This window comes from Chiloscyllium punctatum, chromosome 7, assembly GCF_047496795.1.
Source record: "Chiloscyllium punctatum isolate Juve2018m chromosome 7, sChiPun1.3, whole genome shotgun sequence".
NCBI classification, from domain to species: domain Eukaryota; kingdom Metazoa; phylum Chordata; class Chondrichthyes; order Orectolobiformes; family Hemiscylliidae; genus Chiloscyllium; species Chiloscyllium punctatum.
The window spans coordinates 123,078,039-123,101,778 of NC_092745.1; the positions used below are offsets into that span (position 1 = coordinate 123,078,039).

The following is a 23,740-nucleotide window of genomic DNA, read 5'->3' on the forward strand; positions in this document are numbered from 1 at the left end:
CTAACAACTCTTAACTATCTATTCTGCAGAAGCCCAAATGCCCTCACTTATCTTCAGAGACCATGCTAAGGACTTAACTTGATTTTGTTCTAATATTGTTTGAATAAAATGGAAGCCAAGATGTTTTAGTGCAACCAAATAATCAGCCACAACAAAAATTTCCAAAACATCGAATGTTTTCAAGAACGAATTAGATATCGTTCTTAGGGCTAAAAGGGATCAAAGGCTATCGGGAGAAAGGCAGAAACAGGATACGGAGTTGGATGATCAGCCACGATGGTACTGACTGGCCCACACCGCCTCCTATTTTTGATTTTTCTATGTTACAGGTTTCAATATTTGGGTGAACTCATTTCAGAAAAAATGTAGCACAAAACCTTGAGATGCTGAACAAGACATTTGTTTCCTTACTCGTAAGAACATTTCCAGCTCCACCTTCCTTCTCTTTTCTAATTTTTCAATCTCGATCTGACAGGTTTGGCAGGTGTAGAGATGATTGACTGCTGGCCCCCCTCCATACCTGTCGGGACAGCAAAGCAGAAATTCTAATTTCCATAAAACCTGTAAGCTACAAGTCAAGTCAAGAAAGAAGAACCAACTTCAATATAAATGGAACTTCAGAACAGGCCTAAAGTATTTTATAGCCAATGAAATACTTTTGAAGTGTTGCAATCCAGGGAAATAAGAAAACACAAGAAGCTCCTACAAACATCAAGTTAGTTGTCAAGTTAACTTTTAAAAAATGAACACAGGTTTATAAAATGCTCGGAGGTGCTACACAGAAGGATTAAAATCTAACACCGAGCCAAGGTGATATTAGTGAAGATGCCAAGAGTTTGGTCAAGGAGGTAAGTTTTAGGGAAAAAGACAGGTTGTGGTGCAAAGGGGTTAGGGAGAGGTAGAGGGGTAGCTAGCTGAAGGCACAATCAGCAAGGTGGAGCAATTAAAAAAAAAAATCAACAATGCTCAAGAGATCAGAATTCGATGATCCTCAGTGGGCAAAGGCTAGAACAGAGCAAGACAACATGCACAGGCTAAAGGGTGGGTGAGTGGAAATGGGTAAATAAGACCTGGCACAAGTGACAATGAGTTTTGGTTTGGATGACCATATTTAAGGAGAGTAGAATGTGAGACCCCAGCTCGAAGTCGGTTGAAATTGTAAAGTTTTGAGGTAACATAGGTGGGGATGAGGGGTATCAGCAGATCCGATGCAAGGGAAGGGGGGGGGGAAATTAGGCAATCATGGGTGGCTTCAAGGAAATGTTACAAATGCACAATAATACGTTTGCCCATTTGACTTTGAAGTAGTTTATTTTAAATTGCATTTGCAGGTTATCATCCAACATTTTAACTGACTGCAGCTAAATTTACTTCAATTATTCAAATGCCAACAGTTACCATTGCTTAACAGAAATCAAACCAAGGTCTTTAACATTCTAAACAATAGTGATCCAAAATGAATTACAATTTTGCCTTCCATTAATTTATCATGTTCTTTTTTGAACAGTTATTTGAAATAGATTCCACACTTAACTTTTCTCTATCACAAACTGTCTTATAACCAACTTTATTTTTGTTGAAACAGACCAATTTAGTGAGTCATAATGCAGCATATTTAAATAGAAAAGATGGCTCCAGGTGTTTCACAGTAGCATAAACTGTATGAAAATTAACACCAAGACAAAAAAGTAAAATAACTGGGGATATGGAAAATCTGAAATCCAAAATGAAAATGCTGGAAATACTCAGGCAGGTCTGGCAGCATTTGTGGAGAAAGAATTGGAGTTAACATTTCAACTTGGATATGACTTTTTCTTTAGAATCAAAAGTGGAATTTTAAGGATTTTATGCAATGAAAGGGCATGGGGGAAAAGAAAGATCTTAGGTAGGGTAAAGGGTGAGAGAGATTAAATGATAAAGCTGTCATGGAACAAAAGGCAAAGGGAGAGGTAGTAGTTTTTGTAATGAAACAGAGTACTGTATTGCTTTACAGTTGCTTACCATACAAAGTGCCAGGAAATCACATATAATTGGAGATGTCCTGTCCAGAACTTAGTGACCCACTTGGAACTAAAGAAATAACATTGACCAAGGCTAGGAGAATCAAAGTAGGAGTGTGTTCATTATTTATATTTTATAGTCTCTTTCTTTTGAGAATGATCAAACTGTCAATAGCATAAAACCTGAAGTTCTGAAGAAAAATCATATTCAACTTGAAATGTTTATGCAGTATGTCTGAAAAAAAAAAGGAAATATTGGGAGGCGAGTCCAAGAAGTTGATTTAAGGAATGTTTGAATAGGAAGAAATACAAAGTGCATGAGGAGAATGAAGAGATAGCAAACATTTGGATTGGATTCAAAGTGCAACTAGCTTGACTGGCTCTCAGTGTATTTTGCTCCATTGGTGGAGACCCACTCTTAATAAAAACATTGATGCATACAACTTGGGTGGGGCCAGTCAATAATCTGAACAAAAGAACCAAGATCATTGATGCACCAGATAAATGTTGCCACAGCTCAAAAGACACATCAGCTACCAGACAGGTATCACCATAGAGTGCAGGAATTTGAAAGAAGGAACAAGTTCAAACGTGAGACTATAAAATGGTGCCCTGGTTATGGAGGACTTCAGATAATGAGCTTTGTACTCTGTCAACCTTTTAAAAGTTCTTTTAAGATAGAATGTTAGGCATTTGCAAAAATGGAAAAATCAATTCCTTACATACACCGCATAATTGGATTTGTGTATCAAATTCCACTTCAGCAGTTCTGATACTGAATGTTTATAAGATGGTCTTGCGTAACTGTTTCCAGGATCAAGTGTCATGATTCCATTTGCTTTCCTTTTGCAAGTATGTGTTTATCATGAAAAGCAGATGCCTTGTGAAGTGCAAGTCTGAGCTGACAACCTGAACACATTATTTGGGGAAAAGATTGCCTCCTACAGAAGGAAAAGGACAAGGTGCCACATTACTCACCTGCTGTACAGATAGTCCCAGACATTCTGAGGCAACATCACAACAAGGTCTTCAATGTAACTGGCCTTCTGAGGTGGAACACCTGTAACAGATACATTTCAGTCATTAGGATGTGTGTTGAATTTCCAGGACGGCCTATTTCTATGTTTCTTTAATGAGAAATATGAAACAGGAAAACTGCAAAGCTGCTTATAGCAGCAATTTATGTTTTAGGGATTTCCTTCCCTCCTCTTGAAAACATTGACTCTGCTGGAGTGAAGTACGACAAACAGGCAGCACCATTTAGTTTTAAAAAAGAAAGCTGAAGAGCTGTGGATGCTGGAAATCAGAAAAAATTGTTGGAAAAACTCAGCAGGTCCAGCAGCATCTATGGAGAGAAAGCAGAGTTAATGTTTTGGGTCCAGTGACCCTTCTTCAGAATGCACCATTTTGGTACTTTGCAGAGCCCAATCTAGTGTCATTTGACATCTGACATCTGAATTTCCTTCAAAAAAAAAATCACAAATAGATAACTATTGGGAACATAGAACAGAACCCCTATCGGGTGGCAGCAGGCCATTTGGCCCATCGAGTCCACACCAAACCCTAAGTAGCAGCCCACCCAAACACAGCCCCCTACGCTATAACCCTGCATTTCCCATGGTTAATCCACCTAGACTGCACATCTTTGGACTGCGGGAGGAAACCGGAGGACCTGGAGCAAACCCAGGCAGACACAGGGAAAACATGCAAACACCACACCGACAGTCACCTGAGGCTGGAATCAAACTCTGGTCCCTGGTGCTGTGAAGCAGCAGCGCTAACCACTGAGCCATCGTACTGCTCTGCAATTTGCCCTGTGCTACACCTGGCAATGCAGAGATTAATTTTAAGAGAAGCTCTAACTGCCACCCAAGAGATCGGTTATCGCTACATAAAGTGGGTAATAAGCCTGGGATCTGTTACACCAAGCTTGACTCCTCTCTCCCCCCCCACCACCCACCACCATCCCTAACCCATGTCCTTTCAAAAGCACTCCTATCAGTTGCTTACAGTTGGCAGGGCTAAAGCATCACTTTACCTCCATGAGCACAAAGAAACTCATTGTTGCTAATAGGACCTGGCTCAGCAAAAGTCTTGAATTTGTTCAACCATTGGCGCGATATGTAGAACTGAAGGAGACTAGGTTCCATCATATTCAGTAGGTGAGCTACTCTCTGCCTTTCCTTCTGCATCTCCTCACTGCTTTTCCTGTGAAACAGAAACGACAACACAAGTCGGCATTGAAAATTTGGAGTAGCTGAGATTCCTGCTGCACAATCATTTCATTGTCTCCTTGGACTATTAGCACTAATATTGATGGCTTCTGCAATGGAACACTTTGAAAGAATAATTCAGTTCAAATTATTGTATGCTGAGCAATCCACTATCAGAGGTCATCATCATAACAGAAATCTCTCCCGAAAGAAGATTTGTAACTACAGCAAAGTTCAAATGGACCATACAGAATTGATGAAGGCCAATTGACTTATCATGCTTGTGCCAGCTTTGGGAAAGAACTATTCAATTCTTTCCACCCCTCTGTCTTTTACTACTACACTACAGAAACATTTCCTCTTCAACTTTCCCACTTTAAAATTATTATTGAATTTGCTTCCATCCACCTTTCAGGAAGTCAATTTTAAATCATAAATAACTACAGTAAGAGTTTGGGAGAAGATTTGTAGCTCGGGTGCTCATTGTTATAGTTCTGTTCGCCGAGCTGGGAATTTGTCTTGCAAACGTTTCGTCCCCTCTCTAGGTGACATCCTCAGTGCTTGGGAGCCTCCTGTGAAGCGCTTCTGTGCTGTTTCCTCCGGCATTTATAGTGGCCTGTCTCTGCCGCTTCCAGTTGACAACCGGAAGCGGCAGAGACAGGCCACTATAAATGCCGGAGGAAACAGCACAGAAGCGCTTCACAGGAGGCTCCCAAGCACTGAGGATGTAACCTAGACAGGGAACGAAACGTTTGCAAGACAAATTCCCAGCTCGGCGAACAGAACCACAACAACTACAGTAAGAAATACTCTTCTTTGCATCCTTTCTGGTCTCCTCTATATCCTTCCTTCCAATGCCCTTTTCCCTGTGCTCAAATCCCAGTGACATCCCAAATGGTCAGAATGGAAAAATAAAAGGAAGGGTATACAGGAGGGTATAAATCTCTTATTAATAGATTTTCATTAGCACTACACCTAAAGACATTCTTCCTCGTGAGCGAAATATTCAGACTACTTTTCTGTCAGACAGGAATAAGTTATATTCAGAAGCAAAGAGTAGTTGTTAGTTTGTTACGATCCCTATGAAGGTTCACTGAATGATCCTGCCGTGAAGAAATTACCAGCAAAGTTTACTAAGTACGAGTTTTTACAATTTTTTTTATATGAATCAAAATGACCACAGTAATTGCAGTCTTAACTGACTAAAATGATCCCTTGAAAACAGTTGAAGATGAGCAGGTACATTTTCCCAGGTTCCTGATCAACATGGATTGCTCAGCCAGAAATTATTTAATCAATTATCTTATTGCTGCTTGTGGGAGCATGTTGTGCACAGACTGGCTGCTACAATACCTAAATTTAAGCAGCAATGACATTTCAAATGATTGCACACTGGTTCTTACGTACATTGGGAGGTCCTGGTGAAAGACACTGCACAAGGGCAAGCTCTTTCTATCAGTTATGTTAAAGGCCAAGTTACAATTTCAAGGCACTCTAATGCTGTCTAATTTTCTTAACCATTACACTAGCAATAAAGAATGGGAGCACATGCATAATATATATTACTTCATACACAATCAGTTACTTTTGAAGTGCAGTGTCTTCCATATAGGCAGACCATTTTGCATAACAGATAATCAATCTTACAGCTTTTGTGGTCTCTGATCAAAGGAGCAATGTTTTCTAGTAGATGAGGATTCAACCCAGTCCTCTTCAAACTTAAAATTTAACCAGTGGCTTGTTCATATTTTTAAAGCTCATTGCCAGAAAACCACTCCAAACTGGAGTAGTGGTATTTCATATGAACTGTGTCACAGCTAAACTGCTTGACCTAGAGGCTCTATTTTCCAGTTACAAAAAGATCACCTTGATCCTGCTGTGGTATGATATATAGGCCAAGTGTTCACTTTGCTTTTCCATGATATTGGAGTATCATTAAAAAAAAAATGACCTTAACAGAAATGATTCATTTTTGTCGAGATCTCCTAAATTAAGTCTTGAATGTTGTCATACCACTTTGCCAGTCAATAGACTTAACAACCCCTTTGTTATACTATTCTATATAGGAGAAAATGTTCTCTCTTCTCCTGTAGTGCAATTCAGTCAGTGGCTGTTATTAAGGTGGTGCCCCAAGGGAAAAATCCTATTCAAACACAAACATCATGTGTCATTTGTTCGAATGTATTTTTGATTAGAATCTTTTCTTGTTGATTTAACTTTTCCAATTAACTTATTTTGCAGTTTATTCTCAACCTCCTTCCCAATTGAAGTCCAAATCAAGTGTAATTATTTTAGCAGCATTATTCTACAGTCTTCATGACTAATACGTGCGGGCGCATGATAAAATCATTAGTTGGAGGAAATGGGAAGTGTTTTGTTCCCTGCATATGTTGCAAATTTAAAAAGATATCCTGCCAAGTGAAAACATTGACACTGGGATCACCTGAAAAGTGGTTTCAAGCAAACAGAAATATTGAGAGAGAGTGTACAAATATCCAGCACAAAACTGCATTTTTGGAAAGAGTAATTACTTATCATCAGCTCAAATTAGCTTCGTACTTTAAACAACAGATGTTAAAATTAGATGATTTTTCAGGGCTTTGACAGAGAAATACTGAAATGCAACCTTAATCAGCTTTACACTTTAAAAATGGCATTAAAATACAGCATTTATCAGTTTCATACCATCCCTACAGTGTGGAAGCAGGCCATTCAGCCCATCAGGTCTGCACTAACCTTCCGAAGAGCATCCATCTTCTTACCCTATCCCTACAACCTTGCATTTCCCATGGCTAATCCATCTAGCCTGCACATTCCTGAACACTATGGGCAATTTAGCACAGCTAATCCACCTAACCTTCACATCTCTGGACTGTGTGAGGAAACCTACACAGACACAGGGAGAATGTCAAAAAGCGTGGTGCTGGAAAAGCACAGCAGGTCAGGCAGCATCCGAGGAGCAGGAGAGTCAATGTTTTAAGCATAAGCTCTTCATCAAGAATGAGGGAGGGGGCCCAAGGGGGCTGAGAGATAAATTGGAGGAGGTGGGGGCTGAGGGGAAGATAGCTGGGAATGTGATTGGTAGATGAAAGTGGGGAGTGATGGTTATAGGTCAGAGAGGAGGGTGGAGCAGATAGGTGGGAAGGGAGATGGACAGGTAGGACAGTGTCGAGTCAGAGGCTTGGATCTGGGATGAGGTGGCGGGAGGGGAAATGAGGAAACTGGTGAAATCAACATTGATCCCTTGTGGTTGGAGGGTCCCTAGGCAGAAGATAAGGCGTTCTTCCTCCAGGTGTCGGGTGGCTAGAGTTTGGCGACGTCGGAGGCCAAGGACTTGCATGTCCTTGGCAGAGTAGAAAGGGAGTTGAAGTAATCAGCCTCTGGGCTGTGGGGTTGATTGGTGCGTGTGTCCCAGCAATGTTCTCTGAAACATTCCACAAGTTGGTGTCCTGTCTCCCCAATGTGGGGGAGACCACAGAGAGCAGCGGACACAATAGATGACATGGTTGGAACTACAGGTAAATCTCTGTCAGATGTGGAGGTTCCTTTGTAGCCTTGGACGGAGGTGAGGGGGGAGGCGTGGGTGTAGGTTTTGCGCTTCTTGCGGTGATGAGGAAAGGTGCTGGGCGGGGAGGGTAGGTTGGCGAGGGGCAGCGTGAACCTAACAAGGGAGTCATGGAGGGACTGGTCTCTGCAGAATGCAGATATGGGTGGGGAAGGAAAGATATACCTGGTGGTGGGGTCGGTTTGTAGGTGTTGGAAATGGGGGAGGATAATGCATTGTATCTGGAGATTGGTGGGTGGGGGGTGGTGAGGACCAAAGGGGATCTGTCCTTGTTGTGATTGGAGGGGTGGGTTTCAAGGGCAGGGGTGTGGGAAGTGGAGATGTTATGGAGTGTATCGTTGATCACGTGGGAGAGGAAATCATGTCCTTGAAGGAGGCCATCTAGGATGCTTTATGGTGGAATTGGTTCTCCTGGGAGCAGATGCGGCTGAGGTGGAGGAATTGGGAGAAAGGAAGCAGGGGAGGAGGAGGTGTAGTCCAGGTAGTTGTGGGAGTCTGTTTGTTTGAAATTTATGTCCATGTTGAGTCCGTCGCCAGAAATAGAGTTGGAGAGGTCCAAGCAAGGCCTAAGACCATAAGACATAGGAGTGGAAGTAAGGCCATTCGGCCCATCGAGTCCACTCCGCCATTCAATCATGGCTGATGGGCATTTCAACTCCACTTACCCGCATTCTCCCCGTAGCCCTTAATTCCTCGAGACAACAAGAATCTATCAATCTCGGCCTTGAAGACATTTAGCGTCCCGGCCTCCACTGCACTCTGCGGCAATGAATTCCACAGGCCCACCACTCTCTGGCTGAAGAAATGTCTCCGCATTTCTGTTCTGAATTGACCTCCTCTAATTCTAAGGCTGTGTCCACGGGTCCTAGTCTCCTCACCTAACGGAAACAATTTCCTAGCGTCCACCCTTTCCAAGCCATGTATTATCTTGTACGTCTCTATTAAGTCTCCCCTTAAATCTTCTAAACTCCAATGAATACAATCCCAGGATCCTCAGCCGTTCCCCGTATGTTAGACCTACCATTCCAGGGATCATCCATGTGATTCTCCGCTGGACACGTTCCAGTGCCAGTATGTCCTTCCTGAGGTGTGGGGGCCAAAACTGGACACAGTACTCCAAGTGGGGCCTAACCAGAGCTTTATAAAGTCTCAGTAGCACAACGGTGCTTTTGTATTCCAACCCTCTTGAGATAAGTGACAACATTGCATTCGCTTTCTTAATCACGGACTCAACCTGCATGTTGACCTTTACAGAATCCTCGACTAGCACTCCCAGATCCCTTTGTACTTTGGCTTTACGAATTTTCTCACCGTTTAGAAAGTAGTCTGTGCTTTTACTCTTTTTGCCAAAGTGCAAGACCTCGCATTTGTTCACGTTGAATTCCATCAGCCATTTCCTGGACCACTCTCCCAAACTGTCTAGATCCTTCTGCAGCCTCCCCACTTCCTCAGTACTACCTGCCTGTCCACCTAACTTCGTATCATCTGCAAACTTCGCTAGAATGCCCCCAGGCCCTTCATCCAGATCATTAATATGTAATGCGAACAGCTGTGGCCCCAACACTGAACCCTGCGGGACACCGCTTGTCACCGGCTGCCATTCCGAAAAAGAACCTTTTATCCCAACTCTCTGCCTTCTGTTAGACAGCCAATCCTCAATCCACCCCAATAGCTCACCTCGAACACCATGGGCCCTCACCTTGCTCAGCAGCCTCCCATGTGGCACCTTATCAAAGGCCTTTTGGAAGTCTAGATAAACCACATCCACTGGGTTTCCCTGGTCTAACCTACTTGTCACCTCTTCAAAGAATACCAACAGGTTTGTCAGGCATGACCTCCCTCCCAGGAGGACCAATTCCTCCACAGAACATCCCAGACAGCCTTCTCCTTCTCCCTACTGGGAGAATGTGCAGATTCCACACAATCTATCCAAGGCTGGAATCAAACCAGTGTCCCTGGTGCTGGGAGGTAGCTGTGCTAACCACTGAGCCACTGTGCCACCCATCATTGTTACAGATAGCAGCAAAAGAAAGATGTTGACTGCCTATAATGTATAGTGTTGATTTTACTCCAAACTAAAATTTATTTGCAAGTTGGAAATAAATTACTTTGGAAGTAATGTTAATTATACACATCCCCACAAGGCATTCTGATTCAATGCAGCTGCAAATGAATTGGATCAGTTTTTACTGCAGAACTACGTGGCAGATTCAAATGAATTTGCATTGTAACATTTGAATTGCTGCCAGGTGAGCTGACTTCACAATTACCTTCTTTCTGCAGCACAGTTGTAAATTTAATTAGCTGGACTTTATGCAGAAAATTCATAGCTTTTTGACTTTCAAATGTTTATTCAAGACCATTTTGTAAGATGCAATAAACTAATTTTAACACAATGTCTGGGAGCCCTGCATGATATGCATAACAAAGTCAGGTTGCTGCCAAAGCTTTATCACGATGTCACAATTATTATAGTGCTTTAACATACGCTGAAGAGCACAGTGACTTTATAGAGGCATACAAAAGTGAGAAAGGTACAAATTCAGAACCATATTTTGAAGGTTAGCAATGACATCAAGACAAGTTCCAGCTAACAAAAAGCCAAGTTAAATCCAATAGGAGATATATTGAATGACAGAGCTAAAAATGAATGTAATTGACCAGAGTAGTGTAGTTAAAACAAAATTCTAGAATCATTTAGGTAGCAGCTTTTTTTCCCCCCAAGAGGTAACCTGAACTCTAATAGCTAGACAACACACGGACAGCATGTAGAATTTATCACTTTGTAGAATCAACCCATTTATGGCAGCTTGTCTGGATCAATATTCAACATCTTTACAATCAATGTTGCACCAGTAATTTATGCATCATCTTACAGTATAATGTCACCATCTAGTGATTAACATTCCCAAATGCTCCAATTGATACATCTAAGTATTCTTCAAAATCTATCAATATCCTTAACTAAAACAACCATGCGAGACTCCACAATAACTGCTGATGCTCGAAACAAGTTAAAGCTCAAAATAACCACACCAGTCTAAAATACATGAAGTTACCAACTAAATTTTTGCTTCTTATTGTTACTTAGCAATTTACTTATAACTTCTGTCAATAATACAGGCACCATGGTACTGCAACTGATAACACTTTTCATTGTATTTTTCTTGTAAAAGTATAACAATAAATTCTAAATTCTACACCACTTTAAAACCGAGCTATGTCTGACTAAAACTTTTTACCACACAATATTTTCACATTTATTATCCCAAGTTTACATACCTTGAGTCATAAAACAACTATAAAACCACAAACCCATGAACTGACATTTTTGCTGGAAGCATGGCTATTTTTCCTGACAATTAATCCCAATTAAACCTGACTAAGCGATGGAGAAATTAAATATCAAAATTATTAAATATTAAAAATAAATCAAACTATATTGGAAAGGGGAGAAAGGTACAAATTCAGAACCATATTTTGAAGGTTAGCAATGACATCAAGACAGGGGAGAGTGACAGCTGGATTGTCCTAATTGGAACAGTTCTGAAGAACCAATCATCGTTCCTTACTCGTACCCACTACCTATGCAAATCACTGGTTAGATATTACCTGTACTTCAGTCTCCAACCACTGAGGATTTGCATAAATAGTGCACGTACTCTATAAACACAATCTTTTTAGATTTAAGAACTTTAAGGTCAGAAAAATTCAATGTAAGAATAGAAACTGTGGAATGAATACATATATATTTTGTTCAGACATTACAGACCAATTTAACTTGTATGTTGAACAAGATGGGCTGCAAAGGAGGGAGAATGAAGACAACTTCAGAGAGATTTTTTTCGTGATGTAACTTGGCCACATCATAAAGACCAAAAATAATTAATACCAAAGCACTGCACTAAAGAGGGCCCCAAATAATAAATTAAACAAAAAATAAGGCAAAGAATTAGGAACTGTCCAGTCAATGAATTCTTTCAGGTGAGCTGACACATATGATTAGTTGGTTAAGAACGGGATCAGGCACAGCAAGCTCCCACAAGCACCGTCAAAATGACTTGATAATTTGTTTTCAGGACGTTGATTAAGATGGTGATTGCATCAGAACTAGAACTTTCTTCCCACAGTTGCAGCCAGACCCACAGATTCTCCAGTGATTTCTGTCTTTTCACCAGGAGAACTCCTTTGATCTTTCAAAACTGACGAGGTATATATGGTCCCTGTTTAAAATCCATTGTAAAGATGGGAGATTTGGCCTGGACTTTGTGCTCAAGTGATACTGTATCTCTCAAACTTCTGATCAAAGTGCAGATATTACTATAATTACAACCAGGCCCATTAGGTTTCCTCATCCAAACAGATCTTTTCATGACTTACATGCCTCAAATACAGATATAACATTTAAAGTCATGAACTGGCAGCATTACTGGTTTGCAGGGTTTGGGATAAATCAAAATCTGTTTGAATACAGGACTACTATTCTACATGCCTTTCTACAGAAAACAAAGGAGAAAGTGAGGACTGCAGATGCTGGAGATCAGAGCTGAAAATGTGTTGCTGGAAAAGCGCAGCAGGTCAGGCAGCATCCAAGGAGCAGGAGAATCGACGTTTCGGGCATGAGCCCGAAGAAGGCCCGAAGAAGCCATTCCTGAAGAAGGGCTCATGCCCGAAATGTCGATTCTCCTGCTCCTTGGATGCTGCCTGACCTGCTGCGCTTTTCCAGCAACACATTTCCAGTACAGAAAACAAAGCACCAGCCATCAAAAGTTACCTGTAGAAGAGCACATAAGCTTCTGCATTCTGCACAGTTGATTCAGACACTTCCATCACACTCTGGTCATCAAACTCAAACCATCGATTATTCAGATCATTTAGGCAATAAGCTGTATAATGACCACCTAGAGTTAGAATAATACAAACATCTGTAAGTTGTATGTGGGGGAACTGAAAAATCACAGATTAGAAATTATGACCACTGGCTTAGTGATAGAAAAGCTTGACTGTGTTGTTGAACTGAGGATCTTAAATAACATTTTTGAAGGCCTGAAACCAACAGTCTTCAACAATACTACTTCACCACAAATGCAGTGAAGCAGGCATAACCTCCCTCTTTCTCTCCTCTCAGCAAACTATAAAGAAGTGAGCAGTGAGCAGTTTCCAAAGTCATAACCTAGAAGATCAAGAACTTGATTAACTTCACCTTCAAGACTTGGCATCATATCCCATACAAGGTCCAGTATCTTCGGGCCCCTTATCAAAGGAACATATACTGGCCTTTGCAGCAGTCCAGTAAAGGTTCACTAAGTTGATATTAAGTATGGAGGGACTATCTTAGTAGGAGAGGTTGAGTAGCTTGGGCCTGTAGTCAATGAAATTTAGAAGAATCAGCGGCGACCTTATCGAAACATTCAAGATTCTTAAGACACTTGACAGGTTAAATGAGGAAAGATAGTCTCCCTTGTGGGAGAGTCTGGGACCACAGGGCATAATCTCAGATCAAGAGGTCGCACATTTAAGATGGAGATGAAGTTTCTACTTCAGATGGTTGTAAATCTGTAGAGCTCTTTACTCTCGAGGGCTGTCGAAGCTGAGATGTCAAGTACGTTCAGGGCTGAGATAGACAGATTTTTAATCAGTGCGGAGATGAAGGGTTATAGGGATATGGCAGGAAAATGGAGTCGAGATCAACCCCCAGGATATAATTTCGTGGTGAAGCAGATTTGATGGGCTGAATGACATATTTTTGCTCCTATATCTTATGATTACCCAATTCATCCTCTTCCAGCAAATGATTTCTATTGTTTCCACAGTGCTGATACAATACCAACTTCAACCAACCTCTCTGGCAATTCATTCTATAAGCAGATGAAAGCAGGGTCACCCAAGATTTAATGCTCTCCTAATCCTTCTTTTACCCCAACACCCATCCTTTCTTTTATCTGTTGGACAGCACTGCAATGAATGATTACAGTTCTTAAATAATAACTTGGGTAAAGTTGAAAAGCACCACGAAATAAAGGAATTTGGGTATTCCAGCTTTATATATATTTGGATTTGTGAAGGGTAGGTCTTGCCTTACAAGTCTTATTGAATTCTTCGAGGAGGTGACCAAGCATGTGGATGAGGGTAGAGCAGTGGATGTAGTGTACATGGATTTTAGTAAGGCATTTGATAAGGTTCCCCATGGTAGGCTTATGCAGAAAGTCAGGAGGCATGGGATAGAGGGAAATTTGGCCAATTGGATAGAAAACTGGCTAACCGATCGAAGGCAGAGAGTGGTGGTAGATGGTAAATATTCAGCCTGGAGCCCAGTTACAAGTGGAGTTCCGCAGGGTTCAGTTCTGGGTCCTCTGCTGTTTGTAATTTTTATTAATGACTTAGATGAGGGAGTCGAAGGGTGGGTCAGTAAATTTGCAGATGATACGAAGATAGGTGGAGTTGTGGACAGTGAGGAGGGCTGTTGTCGGATGCAGAGGGACTTAGATATGATGCAGAGGTGGGCTGAGGAGTGGCAGATGGAGTTCAACCCTGCCAAGTATGAGGTTGTCCATTTTGGAAGAACAAATAAGAATGCGGAATACAGGGTTAATGGTAGGGTTCTTAGTCAGGTGGAGGAACAGAGGGATCTTGGGGTCTATGTACATAGATCTTTGAAGGTTGCCACTCAGGTGGATAGAGTTTGTAAGAAGGCCTATGGAGTATTATCGTTCATTAGCAGAGGGATTGAATTCAAGAGTCGTGAAGTGATGTTGCAGCTGTACAGGACTTTGGTTAGGCCACAGTTGGAGTACTGTGTGCAGTTCTGGTCGCCTCACTTTAGGAAAGATGTGGAAGCTTTGGAGAGGGTGCAGAGAAGATTTACCAGGATGTTGCCTGGAATGGAGAGTAGGTCGTACGAGGATAGGTTGAGAGTTCTCGGCCTTTTCTCGTTGGAACGGCGAAGGATGAGGGGTGACTTGATAGAGGTTTATAAGATGATCAGGGGAATAGATAGAGTAGACAGTCAGAAATTTTTTCCCCGGGTACAACAGAGTGTTACAAGGGGACATAAATTTAAGGTGAAGGGTGGAAGGTATAGGGGAGATGTCAGGGGTGGGTTCTTTACCCAGAGAGTGGTGGGGGCATGGAATACGCTGCCCGTGGGAGTGGTAGAGTCAGAATCATTGGCGACCTTTAAGAGGCATTTGGATAGGTACATGGATGGGTGCTTAATCTAGGTTAGAAGTTTGGCACAACATCGTGGGCCGAAGGGCCTGTTCTGTGCTGTATTGTTCTATGTTCTATGTTCTAGATACTGAATATAATACACATGTGGTTAAAGTGAATTTATATAAAGCATTGATTAGGTTCATTAAACTACAGCATGCTTTATACAAGGTCAGAGTTCAGGAAAACAGCAAAGTTTAAATAGCTATGTAGAGAGATATAAAGTATTTCAGGGTTTTTTTCACCAGAAACGAGAGGAGATTAAATCAATGAAAAGCTTACAGTGATTAAGAAGCAACAGAACATTTCCACTGATCAGCAAACTCTAAAGTTGAATGGTCATTAGAAGATGTTCAATGGAGAAGTTGGAAGAGGCATCAAATGAATGTATAATTATTTACCAACATTGGGACAGGTGCTACAACATTGAAAATTGAGGGTATCACAGACAAAATGAGCAAAACCACTTCTGGAATTTCTACAGATCTATGAAACATATTTTACTACATAGCAACAAAAATGACTTGCAGACATAAACCACATGACCATATGACATTCAAAAGCTCTCGGAAGTATAGTTACTGTTGAAATGTAGGAAATATGAGAGCCAATTTGCAGAGACTTTGCTGAGTAGTGAAATAATCACTAATAATCATCATTCGGGAGTAAATAATGGAAACAAAAGATTGTTTGTTAGTCTAAGCAAGTTGTAATCAGGTGAAGAAAACCTGCAGAACAGCAAAATGTAACAGATTAAACCAAAAAAAAAAGCATCTTAATGCAGCATGAAAAGGTACAGATAATCAATCTTTAAGTGACTGGGTCAAATTATTAGCCATACAACACGAGAACTCTTTACTCTTCCAATGTTGAAATGGGACTCAAAAAGATTCCAACTCAATTACTAGAATATGCAGATGGGTCCTCAGTTTTGGACTCCACCTGAAGCAAATTACACTGCCTTTAATTAAAAAAACTTGCAATACCTTTCATAACAAAGCAACAGTTTGAGCACTATTAAAAGCACTACAATATTACAAGATGACATATTGGTGATACTCACAACTGGCAGTGCCATGATGACAGATTATTGATAAGAGATTATAAGTTGTGATTTGAGGCGAGCTGTCTTTAGCAAGGAAAGGTTGAAGATCAAGACCTTCTAAAGGGAATGACACATGGCTGTTGATTTTGGTGGAAAACATGAGCTCATGTCTGAATCGCTTCAAGTGAATGCACAAAATCTACAATAAAGTAAAGCAATTACAACAACGTTATTAGATCTCTGATGCACTTGACATATAAACAATTAGTTTAAAATGAAGTGATTTATATCAGCAAACATGGCAGACATTCTGTGCAAAACAAGATTCCACAGATAGCAATAAGATAACTGGCCTCAGCTTATATGTTCAAGTACTGAAATGGGGTTTGAATACACAACTTCTGACTCAGGAAGAATGCTACCACAAAATAAAATGGACATATGGCACGCAGGTTCACCAGTGGGAAACCCACCGGCTCAACCATTATGATAGGAATCTTCCACAAACTAAAAGTAGTGGAAATGGATTGATTGGTAGTTGTGCTCCCTCATGTGTCAGAGTTGAAAAGTGTGGCGCCGGAAAAGCATAGCAGGTCAGGTAGCATCCAAAGAAGCAGAAGAATCGACGTTTCGGGCATGAGCCCTTCATCAGGAATGTGGAGGGAGAAGGGGGATGACAGATTAATATAGGGATGGGTGGGACTGGAGGGAAGGTAGGTGAGATGGTGACGGGTGGATGCAGGTGGTGGGGGGGGCATAATTGTGCTACGTTGGTAGGGAGCATACAATGGATAGATAGGACAGATAGGACAGGCCAAAAGGGTGATGCCAAGATGGAGGGTTGAATCTGGGATGATGTGGGGGGAGGGAACAGGAGATTTGGAAACTGGTGAAGTCAATGTTGATGCCGTTGGAGGGTCCGAGGTAGAAGATGAGGCTTTCTTCCTCCAGTTGGTGGGCGGCTTTAATTTGGCAGTGGACGAGGCCCAGGATGTGCATGCACTTGGGGGATGCGTGAGGGGGAATTGGAGTAGTTAGCCACAAGATGGTGAAGTCGTTTGGTGTGCAGATCAGAGATGTTCCCTGAACCGCTCCACAAGACTGCATCCTGTCTCCTCGACGTAGTCTCCTCTACATTGGGAGCAACGGATGTGGTAGATGAGGTAGGTGAATGTGCAGGAAACTCTCTGCCAGATTTGAAATGACCCTTTAGGGCCTTGTGAGGGGGGAGGGTTGACAAAAATCAATTTTACTGCCTGGCTTGAAAATGATCTGGGATCCATGATTGAACCTTGAATTTTCTGATCTATAGAACAAAATACTGAGTGCTACCTCCATCCTGTACATCAACAGGACAATGCTTACTGTGTTCCCTTTAATTCTGATACATCCCTGCAATTATATAATTGGCAAAGAAATCACAGATTAGTTATTGCTTAGGGATGAAAGAGAAACAACAGCTCAGGATTCTCCATTATTGTACTGAAATCCCAAAGATTGCTGAGCTAAATTTTAAAAATGGAAACATAGGATTTAAAGTGATTAAAAATATTTACCTCCGGTAACTTCTGCACTTTGCAGAATTTAACACCATTTCGCAATCTGGAAGAGGAAAAATAGTGAAATAAGAAAGCACAGAAAATACAATGGGTCACCTTGCACAGACCATGCACAATTTAGGGATAGATTCAATTGACTGTCAGCTTCCCACCAAAAGATTCGAACAAAACACATTAATTCATCCAAACAACTCAAATGTTCAACAATGGTGCAAATTTTTCTTCACAAATATATCCTTTACACTACTGCTCCATGGACAGCTTGGTCACACAACTCTATGCCTGACCTATCACTTCCAATACACCTTTGCACCATTCCCAGTGCTGTGAACAATAACTGCTTTTGGTGAAAGCCTTTTCACAAGATAGCAATGGATGAGAAAGGCGATTTGGCATGTCCTCTCTCATCCATTAATTAAGTGACGACCTCACTTGCAGCAGAGTATTAAACGTCTTAGCTGCACGTGTTTTTGAGTAGTGTATGAAATTCTTCCTGACATTTCCTACCCCTCATGGCAGGCGAATCCAGTATTCTCTTGTTTTGTTACAACTAACTAGAGGTAGTATTTAATATATACAGAACACTTAAAAGATATTTGTGCAAATGTAATCATTTTAGACATATACATAATATAGAAGCAAGGTGTAAGCCAGGGAATCTGGGACCAGGGGGTCACAGCCCAAGGATATGGGATAGGTTATTTAGGGCCGAGTTGAGAGATTTCATCACCCAGACAGTGCTGAACCTGCACAATCCTCTGCCACAGAAAGCAGCTAAGACAAAAACATTTTTTTTCCAAGGAGTTAGATATAGTTCCAGAGCTAAGAGTACAGGGTGAAAGCAAGCACAGGTACTGAACTGGATGATCAGCTTTGATTATGAAGGGCTTCAATGGAGGAATCTATTAAGTCTGTACAAGAAAACGTTCTTAGTCAGTATGTGGATGTACCTACTTGAGCAGGAGCAATACTTGACCTTCTGTCGTGCAATAAGTCAGGGCTAGTCATTGAGGTGTCAGTCAGGGAGTACTTTGGGGCAAGTGATTATAATTCGATCAGATTTAAAATATGATGTGGAGGAGCCAGTATTGGACTGGGGTGGACAAAGTTAAAAATCACACAGCACCAGGTTATAGTCCAACACGTTTATTCGAAAGTACAAGCTTTCAGAAGCACTGCTCTTTCGTCAGGTAGATAGTGGGGCAGGATCATAGGAATTAGAATTTATCGTATAAGATCAAGGTGTCATACAACTGATGCGATGTACTCAGCAAACCTAGATTGCTGTTAAGTCTTTACTAACTTGGAATGCGTTGCAGGTGATCTCTCAGCTCAGACAATGCATTAAAGGTGTGAGGTTAGAGCCTGTCTGTATTCCAATCTTGAGTCAGACTGGTTCTATTTCCAAAGTAGGAATTTATAAGATATCAGACAGACTGACTGCCTACAGATTGTGCACTGTTTGAACCAGACCGAGAGAGAGAGAGAGAGAGAGAGACAGACAGACAGAGAGAGTACGCGCCTGAGAGTGTAAGAGTGTGACGCCGCATATGCCTGTTAGAGGGTGTGCACGAGTATGAACGTGGGGGTGTCTGTGTGTCTGAGATAGAGTGCGTGCATGAGACAGAGTCTGTGTTCATGCGTGTGAGAGAGAGAAAGAGAGAGATCAGATTGATGAGAAGTTAGCTTGCTGAGCTTCAAGGCTTGTTTTCAGATGTTTTGTCACCATACTGGTGAACATCATCAGTGAGAGTCTCCAGTGAAGTGCTGGTGGTATGTCCCACCTCTCTATTTATAGGTCTTGGTTTGTTAAGGTGGGTGATGTCATTTCCAGTTTTTTTTAAAGGGAAGGTAAATAGGGTCTAAATCGATGTGTTTATTGATGGAGTTCTGGTTAGAATGCCATGCCTTTAAGTATTCTCGTGGATGTCTTTGTTTCGCCTGTCCAAGGATGTGTGTATTGTCCCAGTCAAAGTGGCCTCCCTCTTTGTCTGTACGTACAAAAACTAGTGATAGTGGGTTGTCTCTTTTGGTGGTCACTTGGTGTTCATGTATCCTGATGGCAAGTTTCCTGCTAGTTTGTCCGATGTAATGTTTTCTTTTTACAGTTCTTGCACGGTATCTTGTTAGTTTTGCTAGTATTATCTATTGGATCCTTGCGGGGTGTGCGTGTACATGCGTGTGTAGTGGGGTCATCTGTAGTGTGACACAAATCCAAGATTCCAGTTGAGGCTATCCTCATGAGTACCAAACCTGGCTATCAGCTTCTGCTCAGTGACTCTGTCTTGGTGTTTGAGCTGAGAGGTCAATTTTTCTTTTGTAAAATCTTAAGTTATCTCAGGAATGTCACTTGAAAGAAGTTCTGGGATTTACATATTAATGAATCAAAACCTGCAACGCATTCTAAGTGATTAAAGACTTTTATTGCATCAGTTGTATGACACTTTGGTCTTTTACTGCAAACTCTGTGTCCTATGATGCTGCCCCAGTAGCTACCTGATGGAGGAGCAGCGCTCCAAAAGCTTGTACTTCCAAGTAAACTTTTTGGACGATAACCTGGTGGTGTGATTTTTAACTAGCTTTAAAAAAGTTATTGGAACAGATAGAATTGATCAAAAGTTAAAGTTCTAAATTGGCGTAAGGCCAATTTTGACAGTATTAGACAGGAACTTTCTAAAGTGAACGGGGGAGGCTATTCACAGGTAAAAGGGATGTGGGAAGCCTTTAAGAATGAGGTAACGAGATCTCACTAACAGTTATGTTCCTGTTAGTGCAAGCAGCAAGGCCGATTAGGTGTAGGGAATGCTGGATGACATTCCCTACACCTATCCCTTACAGCATAAGGACTTTAGGAGTATACTTAAGAGGGAAGCCAGGAGGGCAAAAAGGGGACATGCGATAGCATTGGCAAATAGAGTTGAGAATTCAACATGATTCTGTAAGTACATTAAAGTACATTAGGAGACAATAGGGCACTTAACAATCAGTGGGGTGGTCTGTGTGAAGCCGGAGATGAGTGAGCTAACCAACGAATATTTCACATTAGTATTTACAGTGGAGAAGAGCGTGGAAGCTAGGGAAATAAATAGTTTTGTCTTGAAAAGAGTTCCTATTATAGAAGAGGAGGTGCTGAATGCCTTCAAACACAAAGGAGAGAAACTCCCAGGACCTGATTAGGTCTTTCCCAGAGCTTTGTGGGAAGGTAGGGAAGAGACTGCTGGGCCACTTGCTGAGGTATTTATATCGACAGACATAGGTGACGTGCTGGGAGACTGGAGGTTGGCTGACATGGTACCATTTTTAAAAAAAATTCCCTGTCGTTTCCTTCAGCCTATAGACTGGTCAACCTTACAATCACTGGATGGGCAAGTTGTTGGAGGGGATTCTAAGGAACAGGTTTTACATGCACTCAGAAAGACAAGGACTGATTAGGGAGAGTCAACATGTGTGAGGGAAGTCATGTCTCATCAACTTGACTGAATATTTTGAAAATGTGACAAAGATGATTGACGAAGGCAGAGTGGTAGGCTTTGTCTATATGGACTGGATTAAAGCATTCAACAAAGTTCTGCATGGTAGACTCGTTAGTATGGTGAGATTGCATGGGATCCATTAGATACAAAATTAGCTTCGAGGTCGGAGACAGAAGTGATGGTAGAGGGTTGTATTTGGAGGCCTGTGACCAGGGGTGTGCCACAAGGATCAGTGCTAAGTCCACTGCTTTTCATCATTTATAGAAATTATTTAAGATGTGAATATAGGAGGTGTGGTTAGTAAGTTTGTAGATGATACCAAAATATTTAATGCAGTGGACACTGAAGATGATTACCGAAGAGTTCAAAGGGACCTTGATCAGTTTAAAAGAACAATCACTTCAAAGGTTTAAACATGCATGTCACTTAAAATTATGCAGCATGCACAGGGAGTTAGAGTTCTGTGAGGCCGAGCAACTTATATGGCTAATTACTTCAGAATTTTATTATTCATTACTAATGCTGATTTTAATAACACTGCAACATTATATCAGTTCTACAACTTGGCCAACACCCAGCAAATTAAATTGGAGGTTGGTAAGCATTTTAAAAATAGAAATAAATATCATTAAACCATATTGAGGACTACCATCCATGCAATGAGGAAATGACTTGAAGTCAGCAGATAAAATGCGTAATAACTTGGAAGCACAGAATTTCAACTGGGCTAAATAGCCTCCATCTGTACATCGAGTCTGCACCAATCCTCTGAAGAGCATCCCACCCCCTCCAGCCTCTCCCCACAGCTTCAGATTTTCCATTGCTACCCCTGGATACCAAGGGGCAATTTTGCATGCATGTTGCCACGTACTGAGGTTTTGAAAAAAATAGGCTGATAGGCTGGGACCTTTTTTCACTGGAGCATAGTGAGGATTGACCTTACAGATGTTTACAAAAACATGAAGTACATAGACAAGGTGAATATCATGGGTCTTTTCCCTAGGGTGGGGGAGTTCAAACCTTGGGGGCATATTTTTTAGGTGAGAGGAGAAAGTTTTAAAAAGTACGAGGGGCAACATTTACTCCTACTCTTGCTCTTTTTTGTTATGTTTGTACACAAGTGGGAAGACTTAACAATTTTAAAATGTTAATATTGTAATGCGATATTAATGATGCTGAAATGGATTAAAGATGACAGAAGGCAGCACAATCAACTGTTGAAAAACCGATTGAACGACATACCACGAGTGGCTATTATGCTAAAAACCTAGAATTTGAACTGCTTTCATGTGTCAGGTACACTTTGCTTTTACCATGTATATATCCAAAGTTATTTAAGTTTAAAAATTAGACAAGTATATGAACACTCTAATTATCAAATTGTTTACTCTATGCACATAAATATAGTTTCTACACTCAGTTGTTTCTCTTGACATTCGAAGTTGGCCTAGTCCCGAGTTTCACTGCAAACTCCCAATGCTGAACAGCAATATTTTCTCAGAGTCTCATATCACGGCAGTTCATTCTTAACTGCTCTCTTCTCATTTGTGTCAAGCCTGCTAACAGCGAGACAGTGGCACACAACCACCTTCTCCGGATATGGAATTAAGTACCAAGACTTTGACAGCTGAAGGCACCGGATGTTACTTGCTGACAAGGTTAAGTTTTGAAATTCCCTCAAGCTCTCTGCCTCTTTCCTTCTCTTCCCTCCTCTAAGATGACCTTTAGAACATTCCCCTTTTGACTCGATGTTTGGCTAATTACCCCATTAGCAACTTGTGTAGTTCAGCATTGAATTTTGCTCCTGTACAGTGCCTTGAGATGATGGCACCCTGTAAGTGGAAACTGTAATTATGTGGAATAAATATATTTTACAAGAGATGACCCTGGTGTACTCCCAGTGTGCCCTGCTGTATTTCAGACCCTCTATTTTTGCCACTTTTCCTTATCATTTTACTTCTGCATTTCCTTTGGGGATGTCAGCCTTCAAGTGTGCTGTTCTTTGTTCTGATTTGTTTCCTCTTCCTGATCATTGTTTATATCTTCATTTCGAATGAAAATTTACACAACCAATATTTTTACTCTCAGCTCTGAACTGACAAACTGTGGTTACTAGATCATTCTGTTTTATTTTCAAATTTGTTTAGATTTTTCCTCTTAGCTACTCGACATACTTCTGGCCAACATATCCCCAGGAGTGTGGGAAACGCATGAGTAACCCAAGTGAAAATTGTGGAACTCCCTACCTAATAGCACCATGGTTGCACCTTTGTGAGCAAGTACAAGAAGACAGCCCATTACCAACACTTCAATGGCAACTAGGGATGGTCAATGGGTTGGCTGTTCTAGTAATGTTCATATCCCCAGAAACAATTCCAAAAGCTTTGGATACTCAGTGCAAGGTGGTTTGATAGTTATTCATGAGCAAAGTTCAGAATGACAAACATTGCTGAATGGAAGCACAAAAATCTGTTTAATAGAGATCAAATAATTCAAGCCAGATCATTGACCATAGAAATATGCATTGTACTTACTTTTTACATTTTTCACAGCTGTACATGTTATCACCTGCAATATTATAAAATTGTTTTATAAAGTATATAAAACAAAGCAGATTTTAAAAGCTTTAGATACTCAAATGAAAGATAGTTTGATATTTATTCATAAGCAAAGCTC

At 41.1% G+C, this 23,740-nt stretch overlaps 1 protein-coding gene across 2 annotated transcripts in view; it reads right to left on the reverse strand.

Annotated features, from left to right (window-relative positions):
• usp33 (ubiquitin specific peptidase 33) overlaps nt 1-23,740 on the reverse strand; it is a 101,442-nt gene that overhangs the window by 21,886 nt on the left and 55,816 nt on the right. For both annotated transcript variants that reach the window (XM_072574764.1, XM_072574765.1), the window contains exons 15-21: nt 23,599-23,632; nt 17,589-17,634; nt 16,051-16,231; nt 12,553-12,679; nt 4,039-4,208; nt 2,979-3,060; nt 412-520 (exon numbers count right to left, since the gene is read on the reverse strand). In XM_072574764.1, coding sequence (XP_072430865.1) covers nt 412-520; nt 2,979-3,060; nt 4,039-4,208; nt 12,553-12,679; nt 16,051-16,231; nt 17,589-17,634; nt 23,599-23,632 — 749 coding nt within the window. The remainder of the gene's footprint in view (nt 1-411; nt 521-2,978; nt 3,061-4,038; nt 4,209-12,552; nt 12,680-16,050; nt 16,232-17,588; nt 17,635-23,598; nt 23,633-23,740) is intronic.